General features: G+C 37.4%; 1 protein-coding gene across 1 annotated transcript in view; it reads right to left on the bottom strand.

Annotated features, from left to right (window-relative positions):
• The window catches only part of KMT2E (lysine methyltransferase 2E), a 59,692-nt gene that overhangs the window by 26,155 nt on the left and 19,965 nt on the right, over nt 1–13,572 (bottom strand). Inside the window, exons 7-12 of the mRNA XM_015828013.1 lie at nt 12,819–12,991; nt 11,730–11,768; nt 10,131–10,343; nt 6,009–6,139; nt 3,421–3,538; nt 1,632–1,741 (exon numbers count right to left, since the gene is read on the bottom strand). Of these exons, the coding sequence (XP_015683499.1) occupies nt 1,632–1,741; nt 3,421–3,538; nt 6,009–6,139; nt 10,131–10,343; nt 11,730–11,768; nt 12,819–12,991 (784 nt within the window). The remainder of the gene's footprint in view (nt 1–1,631; nt 1,742–3,420; nt 3,539–6,008; nt 6,140–10,130; nt 10,344–11,729; nt 11,769–12,818; nt 12,992–13,572) is intronic.

The following is a 13,572-nucleotide window of genomic DNA, read 5'->3' as shown; positions in this document are numbered from 1 at the left end:
AAAAAAAAAAAAGGGGGGGGGGAAATTGACATAAGAAAAGCTTGTGGCTACGATTAGGAGATTTTTCAAGTAAACACACAAATGGAAGCCTAACTCTTTTTACAACTACTCAAAATTGAACATCATTATATTAATATTAATAATGATATGGTTGGGCAGGGACCCTGGAGATCCTCTACTCCAACCCCCTGCTCAGGCAGGAAACCCTATACCATTTCAGACAAATGGCTGTCCAGTCTTTTCTTAAAAACCTCCAGTGTTGGAGCATTCACCGCTTCTGGAGGCAGGTTGTTCCACTGGTTAATTGTTCTCACTGTCAGGAAGTTTCTCCTTAGTTGTAGGTTGCTTCTCTCCGTGATGAGTTTCCATCCGTTGCTTCTTGTCCTGCCTTCAGGCACTTTGGAGAATAGCTTGACTCCCTCTTCTTTGGGGCAGCCCCTCAGATACTGGAGCGCTGCCATCATGTCCCCCCTCGTCCTTCTCTTCGTTAAACTAGACAGACCCAATTCCAGCAACCGTTCCTTGTATGTTTTAGCCTCCAGTCCCCTAATCATCTTTGCTGCTCTTCTCTGCACTCTTTAATGTCACCTTTCTGACAGTAATCCTGGTGTCACGCTTGTTGCCAAATTTTGCAGTGCTCTTTTCTGCACTCTTTCTAGAATCTCAACCTCTTTTTTACATCGTGGTGACCAAAACTGGATGCAGTATTCCAAGTGTGGCCTCACCAAGGCCTTGTAAAGTGGTATTAACACTTGACGTGGTCTTGATTCTATCCCTCTGTTCATGCAGCCTAGCACTGTGTTGGCTTTTTTGGCAGCTGCTGCACATGGGTGGCTCGTATTTAAGGGATTGTCCACTAGGATTCTGAGATCCCACTCAGTTACTACTACTGAGCAAGGTAGCACTTATACTGTACTTGTGCATTTGGTTTTTCTGGCCTAAAAGTAAGTAGAACCTTACTTTTTTCACTATTGAATTTCATTTGGTTAGTTAAACAGACTAGCAACTTTGATGAATGCTATGATCAACTCAAATCAATCCACTATAGGATATTCACTGATGGGTATGGACTATGATTTATCGCACTGGTCAAAGACAGGTTGATAAGATTGACCGGTCCATCCAACTGGTTTCTGTGCCTGAAGGAAACCAGAATCCTAGTTTCCCTTTCCCATTCTAGCTTCTTATAACCATTATACCAGTTCTCTCATAATTTCTAAAAGACAATCAAATTGGTATTTTAAATCACAACTTAGATTCAGTGAAACTTTCACTGTACTGCCAAAAAGAAAGATGAGGATGAAAAAAAGATTAATATGTCTAGAGTGACCAAAGGTTTTGGGATTCATGTTACCAATATTAACTATGCTCCAGTGTTCACTGGCTACAGCATTTTGTGATATAGTATGCGCTCTCAAAGGAAGCATTTGGCGATTTCACAGCTGTATTGCTAAATCTAATACTGGTACCTATATTACAATCTAATGATGCAAGTTATACTAGGCATTTTTCGCTTACTTTTATGAGTCTGCATTTAATTCCTAGATTATGACAATACACAACTGGGGAAAAAATTGATGATTAATATAATCACCCGTGAATATGTCAGCAGCATCTCTGACATTACTTACCAATTTCCATAATCAAAATCAAACGCTATTGTTATTTCTGTTCCCTTTGGAATGTCCTGGGTGGAATAGATATAAAGGTGAATAGTTCCATCTTCAATGGCATGTCTAACCTAGATGGAAAAAAAGCCAGTGTTTAAACATAAGAGTATTTTATGTGTTTTAAACATAGATTTGTTCCAAATAAAGACTTTTATCTTCTTATTGCTTTGGTAAAATCCTCTGTTCCAAAGCAGGGGAGGGCAGTCATAATAAGATCATTTTATATCATTAATGAAATAAATACAGTCTGTTCATAATGTATATACAACCACGTAGCACTATAAAGAACTCTTATATTCCACATTCAATGGCTCAAAACATTCCATTAATTTCAGTTGGCTAGCAAGCAGGGAAGGAAACTTCTCAATTGGGGCCTGTGAAGAATGCATGAGCCACTCGGAATTAGTTATTTAAAAAAACTAATTTAGCTAGCGTCAGTATTTAGGAAAGCAAGGAAATGAAAAAAATTAAACATTTATATTCCTAAAATGGATTGTTTCAGTTATAAGGTGTGAAACAGTACAATATTAATTTTTAAAATCAAGCCAATTCCAGCAGCTTTGTTGACTTTCTTTCCAGTTACAAACACAAAGACACAATACCTTAAAAAACAAACAAACCAATTTCTTGGAAATGAAAGTTGTATTTTATACATTTCTGTGCTTTTTTTCAACCGTTAATTTGAAACAAGCTTTTGCATCTCAGATGTTTGCTTGTGAGGGAAGGGATAATGGTGCAATATTTTTGTTCAATATATCTTGGAAGAGTTCCCAAATTGCCATAACAAATAGGTTCTGTTGTGTCCTAATTCTATGCCTGCATGAAGGATTGCATAAGCAGGACACAAATGAATTCAGTTTCTTTTCTAGAATTTCTACAGAAACACTAGTCCAAATTTTAATACGGGCTTTCAATTTCCATATCCTACAAATTCAGTTAAATGGGAAGTTTAATTTTATTTAAGAATTTAGGATGTTATCTAAGGTACAGTACCAATGACAAATGTAAAAAAGATCCCTAACTTAAGAAGAGTAAGGAAGCAGACAAACTCAAACTTGTATAATTTTACCCTTATTTTCTCCAAAAGAAATACCACCAAAAGCCAGTAATAAAGTCTCCTTCCTTCCTTCCTTCCTTCCTTCCTTCCTTCCTTCCTTCCTTCCCATCAATAAATATTAAGAATTATCACACCTATGCCAGTCAACTCATTCATACAAAAACGTCTTTTTCATATTCAACTGTGAATGACGACGGTCAATAAGTAACTCATATTCTCAATTTCATTCCTTCTGGCCTTGTTTCCTTTACAAGTTCAGATACATTATTTGCTCAGAATATTGTTCCCTGCATCTGATAAAGTAAATGACACTATACTGCATCTGCATTCTTGAAAAAGTCCCGAAACTCTAATTTTGTTGCATTAAATTCATAGCTAACCCTAACCCTTGGTTTTAGAATTTGGGTGGTGGTGGTGGGTAATATTCCCTTCTCTTCTGCCACATTAATACAATAATGCACCAGCTTTAGTGATCTAATTACAGCACAGCACAGCACAGTAATACCATACACATTCTTGTCTCATTTTATAATAAACATAAGGTTCTGTAACTCGAGCTTACATTCCTTGAAATGTTCAAAACTGGAAAATATTTTAATTCCTGGAAAACAGCTACACACAGCTGGGTCAAATTAAGACTGGTTTGTTGAACAGAACGTTATTAGGTCATATTTATAAATAAGAAAGGCCTACCTCGGCATTAGGTGTACAAGAACGTCTGATAAATCGAGCTTCGTTTCCGAAGGTTCTTGCATCCACACACATTTCCAGCCCGTGAAATTTAGAATAGAACAGAACAAAGGGGTACGGCCTAAAAACCAGTGATAATAAACATTCTGTTGTCACAGTGAAAATATTTAAAAAAAATAACTAAAAGTTACTTCGTTTTTCAAATGTGTAGACAAGCAGGTACCACGGAGAAAATGTGTCACAATGTTATATTTTATATATATGCACTATAAACTTTGGGGTGGGAAGCTTCACTGCAACTTTTTATTTATTAGTTCAGAACTATGATCAAAGTGGGACTTTTCGGGCAGGCTGAAACAATTCGCTCCAATCTATTAACAACCAAGCAGTTACTAAAATTATTATGCCGTGGTTAACAGTATTGTCCAGAAAATTAAAAAAACCAAACAAAACTCAACCATCATCTTTCCCTGTCATATTTTCCATGGTTACCATCCGTGACGAAGAGAACTAAAGGGGAAAGCTCTGTTGGGATCAATGTCTCTTCTTTAGTAGACTTATAACATGTTGTTTATAAATGACTTCATGATAGTTTTATACTGTAAAAGTTGAATTTAATTCCTGGTAACTTTGGGATTCATACATACAGAGTTCTTGACAAGGTACTTGTCAACACTGGAAGTTTTTAAGAAGAAACTGGACAGCCATTTGTCCGAAATGGTATAGGGCTGCCTGCCTGAGCAGGGGGTTGGACTAGATGACCTCCAAGGTCCCTTCCAACTTTATCATTATTATTATTATTATTACTTACAAGTATGAGGTTGTTTGCCACCTATTGTTTTTTTTGGGGGGGGGGAGGGGTATCTATTTTTTTTAAAATTCAATTAAAGAAGTCAAATGTTATTACATCCCGAGGCTTCATAAGATAGTAAACTTAAAAAGCAGCATCATAAATAATCTTTTTGACTCGCATCATAGCATCAAGAAAATTGGCGTGATCTTGCTTTGACCTGCATTTCAGTTGCCATTATTGGAACTGAGGAAGAATTCTATTTTACATCAGATTCACTGCTGACTTTCCTGGCCATTCTAGGGCTATTTTGATTTGGGCAGAAGGCTGGCATGTTAGCCTAACTGCCCTGTTTTTTGAAAGGCAATCAAACCAAGTAGCTCCTCAGAGATTTAATGAATGAGAAAGCTGTACATGTAGAGTGATGCTGGCTTAGGAAGTTTAAGGTTTTGTTGATTTTGTTTTGGTTTTGTGGTTCAGGTTTTTTCATTTGTCAGGAATCCTTGTGGAATCAGCACATATAAATATTGTAAATAAAACATTTCAAGAATGTTAGAGAGAGAGAGAGAGAGAGAGAGAGAGAGAGAGAGAGAGAGAGAGAGAGAGAGAGAGAGAGAGAGAGAGAGAGAGAGAGAGAGAGCTGCTTTAGCATCTACTAGATGGATGGTTTGTTGTTTTTTTTAAAAAAAATCAAAGTGAAGATTTGTATTTTTGCTTTGCTGTTTAGCTTCCAAGCATTCCGTTAAGACATTTCTTAATAAAACCAAAATATAAACTTAAACAGAGAAAGGAAACCATTACTATTTATTCACCTTCCGCCGCGCCCTCAAGACATGGCTTTTTCAACAAGCGGGCCTGACCTAGGGTGAGTTTTAAATAGGGACAATTTTTAACGATTTTAAAGAGCCACAGCTACCAATATTTGGGTTTTAATTGGTTTTTTAGTAGGGGAAATTTTTTGTATGATGTTTTAATATGCTGTGAGCCGCCCTGAGTCCCATGGGGAGAAGGGCGGCATATAAATTCTGTTAAATAAAATAAATAAATAAATAAATTCAGCATGCTTAGTGAGAATGACATTTTTTTTTCTTGACAAATAGGGAGAAAATTTAAAAAAAAACCCCGAAACAATAAGGTATGTCATTGAAATACAAGTGTCTGGAAGAAAATACACTTATCGTGTGGATAGCCTTTTTTCTCAGTATGAAGTATGCTAAATCTGTCTGAATTATAAAATTTACCACGTCAATCCTTGTGATTATCACTAATTAATTTAATCCAGCAGAAAGGTATTGAGATCTATCTACTCAGGCAGTGTGTAACATCTGCTGTAATGTCTTTTCTTTGAAGTTGCCTGGCTCTTTCATAAGCAGCTTTAATTTTACGTTTGCTAAGTTAATGACTATCTACATGCAGCTTTTACTTTTCATTTGCCAGGCAACATGTGGAGAATGCAAGTCAGTCAAAACAAGCAACTTCAAATGATGGTACCAGACTGAGGCATAGTGATAAAAATATTGAGACAAATGGCAAAAAAAAAAAAGTTTAAAAGGCTGGAGGAGATAAAACTGTGTATGTAAAGTAGAAATGAGAAGGAACAATGCTGTCTAATTACCAAAGTGAATGACAATAGCTACTTCAGATTTCAAAAGGAAAGCTGACTGAGATGGAAAGTGAAAACCAGGTGAAAAATGTATTTAATTTGCTTGATAATTGTTAATATGTTTAAGAGAGAGAAGGGAGGGAGAGAATAACTGAAAGAGGTTAAATAATGTTATAACAAGATTTTAGAGAAAGGTACCTCTTAAAGAAATATCCATTAGCTTCAAATTGTTCCCTCAGCATGAATTTTCCGCGATATTCAATAATAAGTGCATCAGGAGGCAGGTCTTTGGCAGCTTTTAGGATTTTCTTGTTTTTTTGAATATAGCTCTAAAAGGAGAAAAGAAAAAAATTAAGAATCTTATTAACTGGCACACCGATACAAATATAATGTACCCTTTTACAGAACAACTTGGTAATTACAAATGTGTTTTCTTTTTTCTTTTTCTAAAAAAGCTAATTGATTTTATTCCTGGAAGGGCAAATTACATCAGACTTTGATTATTATATTTACACAGGCATCTTAATTTACATATTGGAAAGGACAACAACTTGAAAGGCATGTATAAATTCTATAAAACTGAAAATCAAGGCAAACTTTTTTTTTCTCCAAGACTGGGTGGGTGGGTGGGGCAGCTCTTCCCTTAAAGATGCTTCACACCATCTTATTAAAAGGCCAGAAACTGAGGTGGCAGAAGGAATGAAAAAAAACACATGAAATATGCAGTCTCTTTTACATTTTGCTAACCAGAGCAAAAAAGGACAGGTGCCAAATAAGATACATTTCAACCAAAAAAAAAATAAAAAATGCCAACATGCGGATTCTTAGGCGAAGGGAATTGCTTCTGCATTTTGGACAGCCTTTAGGGGTGGGGGATACGCCGCCTTGCTAAGAAAAAGGTCTTACTGTACTCTGACACAACAACTAAGGAACTCACACCTCTGGTAATTGTGTCACTTCTGATCAAAAGAGAATTGGCCTATATTTAGGCGAAGGTCTCTGCAAGCAGGGACATTCCTCCAAGGAGTGCGTCACGTGCGCCATGCTGATGCTAGAGAGAAAGAAGCAAAGATGCTTCTTATTACAAGAGCTGAGAATGTAACTTTTCCTTTATTGCTTAGTCTCTTTCCTACCGACATTAAATCGATCAAATAGCTTGCAGATCCCTTCCATAGACTGCATGACACGTAGTCTCTGGCTGGCATAATTTTTGAACTCTTTTTATTTTCTCATAATTAACTGTCAAGGAGCATTTACTTGGCATTGGGGGGGGGGGAATACTGCAGGATATATCTGAAGGTAGATTAGCTTGGTACTTCAAAAGTGTGTACAAATCAAATAGTTAGCACCGGGGGTCTTCAAACTTGGCCCTTTTATGACTTGTGGACTTCAACTCCCAGAATTCCTCAGCCTGGCTGAGGAATCCTGGGAGTTGAAGCCCACAAGTCATAAAAGGGCCAAGTTTGAAGACCCCCTGAGTTAGCACCTTCCTAGCCATTTATAACCAATCGCATACAATGAACTAGACAAAACATTAAGTGCTTAAGCATACTGGCATATTGTGCATCTATTGTTTTCAGCAAAAAACTGCAAGCCTGTTTATAGCCATGTCATTTGACAATACAGATGGGTTCCAAGGTATTGGTTGTTCGTGTCGAAAGTACCATTGTTTCTATCCAAGCAATGGGTTCCTCTGGGGCTAAATGGCTATCCATTTATATTTATGACCACTCTCGTAAAATGCATTACCCATCCCAAATTGGATTAATCCTGAAATTTGCCACTGCAAAACAGGAGAACATGCATTCAAGAAAATCAACAGAGATGTGTAAGAATCCCACTGTGTATTGCAAATCTGTCAAGCTATGTTGGCAAACTAAACTGGCATTGGGTGTTTTGGCCAATGATGATCCTTTCAAAAATTATAGCAACAGGGTGGAAGTAAAAATGCGGTCCAAAGGAAACAAATTTCTGTTCACTACAATTTTCCTGTTCCCCTGAGTTTATTGTTTTGTGGAAATGGAGGCCTGCGTACACTACCAGAGCCAATAATTGGGATGTGTAAAATATTCTGCGCACAACAGCTGGTTTTAGACAGTTGTGCCTGAACCGAAACATGCCCATTTGGGCTGATTTGTTCCATGGACAGAACAAAATGGTGCGTGTTCCATTCCAGATAGAAATGGTTGGGAAGACTTGAGAAAAAACAACAATCCTGGGAAGCTTAGTAACACAGGTAGGGTGGTAAAATATGCTATGTTGGGACTCCATTGTCTGTGGTTTGATAGAAGGAGAAAAATGCTGGGAAAATCAAGGGAGTAAGTAAGACAGTTGCTGGGATGTGCTGGGACATGAGCAGTGATAGCTGAAAGAAGGAGGATCAGAAAATCAGGAATTTAGTAAGCCAGTTGGATGTGCTGTTAGATGTTGTGGAGACTGTTTGGGCAATGGAGACCATTTTTCCCCTCTTTGCTCTCTCTAGATTTTGCCAAAACCTGGAACAATCTAAGCAATTCAGGTTTGGATTTGGTTCTGCCAAACCAGGGGCTGATCTGAAACAGCTCAACAAAACCTTTAGAATGCAAAATGTTTGTCCCAAGTTCAAAATATTTAGCGCGGAAGCTAAAATCTACATAACTTTTGGCCCAAACTTTGTTTAAAATATTTTCTCAGTATCTTTTGTTACAATCTGTAAGTAAATGTTATTTTTCAATACTTAAATATGGGCTTATTGTCCATATTTTATAAGACTTTGACACCATTGCACCACTGAAAAACAAGCTTATGGCTTTCAATTGTTTTTCAGTTTTACTAGTGAAAGAGACCGGAAAATGCTAAGATGTCTTTGTTTTTGATCAATGGTGTTTAAAATGAATACAGCAGCAAAGGGTTTTGAAGGATCCTTTAATTAAAATGTAGTATTGCTCACTTTTGGTCTCAATTTTTTAATTTAAGACTATGTATGTATTTTTCATATTCATGTTTTATACTGTGAGCTACCCAGGGTCAAGAAGAACACAACTCTAAATCTAATAAATAAAATGTAAAAAAAAACAAATGCTCCATCTATATAAATGTCATTTTCCATATGTATATATATATATTGATTTCTTGATTAGCAGCTGACAGATCAGGCATGTTAATGCTCAGCTGGGGTGGCTGAAATGCTATTTGTGTCATTGAAATTGAGATGGTCACACACTTTTGAATTGTCCTATCTGTCACCTTGGAGGATGGAGTTAATATTCTCTAATTACAAATTGTCTGGACCAATGACAACAGACAATTGTGTGCCTCCCTTTAAATGATCAGGACTGTAACATTTCTGTGCCACAGAAATGGAAGGCAGAAATTCCTGAATCTCAAGATAACGTAAGCCAAATAGGGTTTTATCATGGATATTTTACATTTTAATATTGCTTCTTCTTTTTCAGTCAATCCATAAATTCTCCAATAAATAACTAAAGATGTGTTTTCAAGTACATGTACACATGTAATAGTATACATGCAAGTTGCTTTCTTCCATCCCCTTATCCTTTTTTTTCAATATTTATGAATACATACATACAATCATAAAATATATGATTGAAATGCCTTTGGCAGAGATAAACACATCAGAATATGGATTGAGAGCTTCATTGAGGTTTAAAATGGAAATAAAGACAGTGCAAGCTTCATTTTGTAACAGAATCTTATTACATTTCTTGCCAGTTCTTTCTTTTATATATAAAAAAAATCTATTTTCTCCTAGTTATGTTAAAGTGTTCTTAATATTAAAGGAAACCATTTGTGAATGAGTCATAGGCTAACCAGACTCTCACAATTCCATCTCCAACAACTTCTGCATGACACAAAATGACTGTCAGCTGCCGATAGTGGCTGAAAGCTTTAATTCTCCATTTTACTCAGTTATTTTTCTACTTCGAAGTTAAGAGATAAAGCTATTTAATTTTGTAGCTTGTAATGGTTCTGTGGATAATTAGAATTTAATCTTCCAGAAAACCGTGAACACTTGTATTAACGCTTGCGTACCTTAAAACATCGGTTTGTAGTATTATTATTTATTGCAGTCTATAAATAAATTGCAAAGTATTTATTGTGATAATTGAAAGCCACGACTGGAAACCGTTCCCCACCAATAGGCTGGCTATTTTAGAAAGTAAATAAACACATGACAAATAAATAAATAAATAAATGACTGCTCATTAGGAAGGGGGGAAACCACACCTTCAACACCATGATAATATTTGGCATAAGGAAATGCAAAAAAATTTTAACGCTACGTTAAATTAAAAGTTCTTCCAACAGGCATCCATGTACCTCTATTGGAGGTTTGAAGATTGAGTTGCTGGTGACCATTTCTTTTTTTTCATCTCCATTTCCTAATCTCAAAACTATTCGCTGGGCCTCTCTCTGAACACCTTCGCTGTACTGATTGTTGCTTGCCTCTTCGTATCGGTCCATCCATGCCTTGATTTTAGTCTCCCACCCAAAGTTTGAAATATCAGAAGGATCAATCTCCGGAGCCGAGCCCTAAGTGAAAAATAGAAAGAGAGACAGACGTAAATAGAGGGCATGTTTTCGGAGCCAGCTTGACTCAAAACATCTGTGAAAAACATAATTACCTAATTTGTGCACAAGATGCATGAAATTTAGCAATTTTTTCTACAAAATTAAGGGCTCTCAATGATATGGTCTCTTGACAATCACCATACCTTCCCCTGGAGTTTCAATCAAATCCTGCTCCTGCGCCTCACCTTTAACTGAAATAAAAACCTCAAAGTTAAGATACTCTTCACTTTCCTAGGGTTTTTTTTTTTGTCAGTTTTCCTGCTCACAGATTCTCTCCATCCCACAAAACCCAACTGCTTTACTTTATGGAAGCCAGACTGCCGACGCTACGCTCTCAGCTGATGCGCGCTAGTGGCCCAGCACAATTGTACACAAATGACAGTGTTTCTGTCGTGGTAACAGACATTTTTCTATTAGATTAATAGCAATAGCACTTAAGACTTATATACCGCTTTGCGGTGGCTTTACAGCCCTCTCTAAGCGGTTTACCGAGTCAGCGTAGTTGCCCCCCGACAATCTGGGTTGTCATTTTACCAACCCTGGAAGGATGGAAAGCTATGTCAACCTTGAGCCGGTCAGGATCGAACGGCTGGCAGTGGGCAGAGCTAGTTTTGCACTACTGCATTCTAACCACCGCACCATCCCCACAGCTCTTTAATTAAGATTTGGGGACGCGCTTTTGTTGTGGTTCTAGTTTCCCTTAAAGAAGTCAGGTGCAATGCTAGGTATCTCCTATTTGCTCCCAACGCTTTTCTTTGTGTCCCCTTAAACAATATGGTTAGTGTTTATGTGAACTCTACTGTGAGAGGATTTCCAAAGGTATATATATCAACCAACAGAACTGGAATGGGCCTTTTTAAGAGGCTCTAGAAATCCTTTTCTTAGCAATCTACTTTATTCTATCTCTTCAAAGCTGCCCTTGAAAGTATGTGATGCAGATGAAGCTGTCATCTCACAGCTTCAAATCCTCAAATTTCCCAGTGTTGAGAAGATTGGGAGTGCAGTCCAATCATCTAGCAAGCATCCTTACTGGTGAATACTAGTTTATCAATTGCCCTTCAAGTTACTGTAGTAGCTCAATTGCATTACAAGCAATATTTATACATCTCTGTGGGGTTTTTGTGTTACGTAGCATTTACGCTGTATTTTTAACTTAATCTTTTATGAACATTCGATGCAATTGGCCACCTTAGGCATTAGTTTTACAAATAAGAAGATATAAAGGTTTAAAACAGTGTAAAACATGCTTGATAACCAACCCTTTGACGCTCGTTAATCAATGAACAAAAGAGCATTCCTTAGTATAGCGAAATAAATAGTAACAAAAACATAAACAACGTATTTTACCTTAACTCTTGAAGATTTTCTGGAACCTTCACGGAAAGCCTAAAAAAAATTACATCAGCGTACAAGATTAAAATAAATATTCTCTGAAGGAAGATTCATCTGAAAATATTCATCTTTTCATCATCATTGTGCTGCAGAAGACAAAAAGCCTTCGGCGGCACTATGAAACGCAGACAAATTCTCCTTATGTTTTGCCGGTAGTAGAATGTAATTATTCTATGTGTGGAAGCCCAGTGTGAGTTCCACCAAATTGTGGGGATGTATGTAGCAATGAGGAGACTACAGTAAGAGACTGTGTAACTTTATAAGTCAATATTACTTCCTAGCTAATATTTTCCTCTGCCAATTTTCACCTGATCTCAGGACCACTGTCTCTCCGTGCTATTTCTATGCTCTTTATATCAACCGGTTCCGATACAGACCAGTTCTTGTCACTAACACCCTCTTTTTTAGAATCAAGAGAGGAGATCCTTCAGTTTTTCTTTTTATTGCCTCCACCTCTTTTAATGTTCGATTTCCACATGTCAGAGATTATATTGTGGATACTACAGTGTCTAAGAAGCGCTGAAGCAACTGAACATCAACCTTGTTGGAGCAGGTGTTCCTGGCTCCTTAAGAAGCCATCACTGGATTCCACTGTTCTGAACAATTTTCGTCAGATCTCCCTCGTGCAGAAGCTGGGGTGTTGCAACCCCCAGAGAATCCTGGAGGAAGCGGAATATCTGGGCCCTTTTCGGTCAGGTTTAAGCCCAGATATGGGACCAAAACAGTGGCGGGATGGAAGTGGTGCATCCATCCACGCTCTTCTTAATCTCTGGGAGGCCTTCGATCAACCATGGGTGTTCCTTTGTGCTGACATAAGGAGTTGTGTATGTGTGGGGGGAGGGGGTGGCACAGTTCTGTGCTGGTTCACCTCTTTCCCCCAAGGCCAGTCCCAATTGGTGTTGATAGGGAGTGAAAAGCCGAGCTCATGGCCCCTGCTTTGTGGGGTGCCACACGGCTCTCTCGGCTGACATGAAGCCACCTTCGTGAAGGGGATAGGCGGTTTTAAAATGTATAAATAAAAATAAGCCTTCAGTTTCAGCTTACTTTTTTACATTTTGTGATGGTTTGCTCTTTCTCTCCGCTTTTTTTCCTTTTCTTATCTGTGACCTTTGTAACTCGTGTAGCAGTTAGCGTAATTGTAGTTGGTGTGTGTTGAAAAGCAGTATATAATTCGACAGGAACCTCATCACCACTTTCTGTTGCACTGGTATCCCCATCTTTAAAATACAAATGGAACAGGAAAATTATCTCACAGGACTGAAATATTCCATGAATTAAGCCATTGATGGTTTAAACTATAGTAACTGCATCTACAATTACCAAAATGTATGAAATAGGACAGGGGTAGGCAACCTTGGCTCTTTTATGACTCATGGACTTCAACTCCCAGAATTCCTAAGCCAGCTATGCTGGCTCAGGAAGTCTGGGAATTGAAGTCCATGAGTCATAAAAGAGCCAAGGTTGCCTACCCCTGAAATAGGACAACAAGGAGTTAGTAATATTAGCATCCATTAGATCATGGGCTGCGGTGACCAAAAAAAATAATTGTTTAGATTTATAGTTCTTTAAATTCATTAAAGCTTCAATTTTTCCAAAGCACAAAGATTTCCATAAACTAAACATAGTTTATATCAAATTACATCTCTATTATAAATTCATGTACTTATGTAAGTTTAATCCAAATGTAAGATTTTGTTCTGTGTTTAGAACAAATATTAGGATGCAAGGTTTTAGACCAAGTCTAACAACTTAGAAGAAAATGACTAAAGGAAAATATGTTTCACAATAGTTTCAATCA

The sequence above is a fragment of the Protobothrops mucrosquamatus genome, unplaced genomic scaffold (genome assembly GCF_001527695.2).
Source record: "Protobothrops mucrosquamatus isolate PMUCROS unplaced genomic scaffold, P.Mucros_1.0 scaffold4155, whole genome shotgun sequence".
Classification (NCBI taxonomy): domain Eukaryota; kingdom Metazoa; phylum Chordata; class Lepidosauria; order Squamata; family Viperidae; genus Protobothrops; species Protobothrops mucrosquamatus.
The sequence above is the reverse complement of the archived record's forward strand: the minus strand, read 5'-3'. Positions and strand labels throughout refer to the sequence as shown.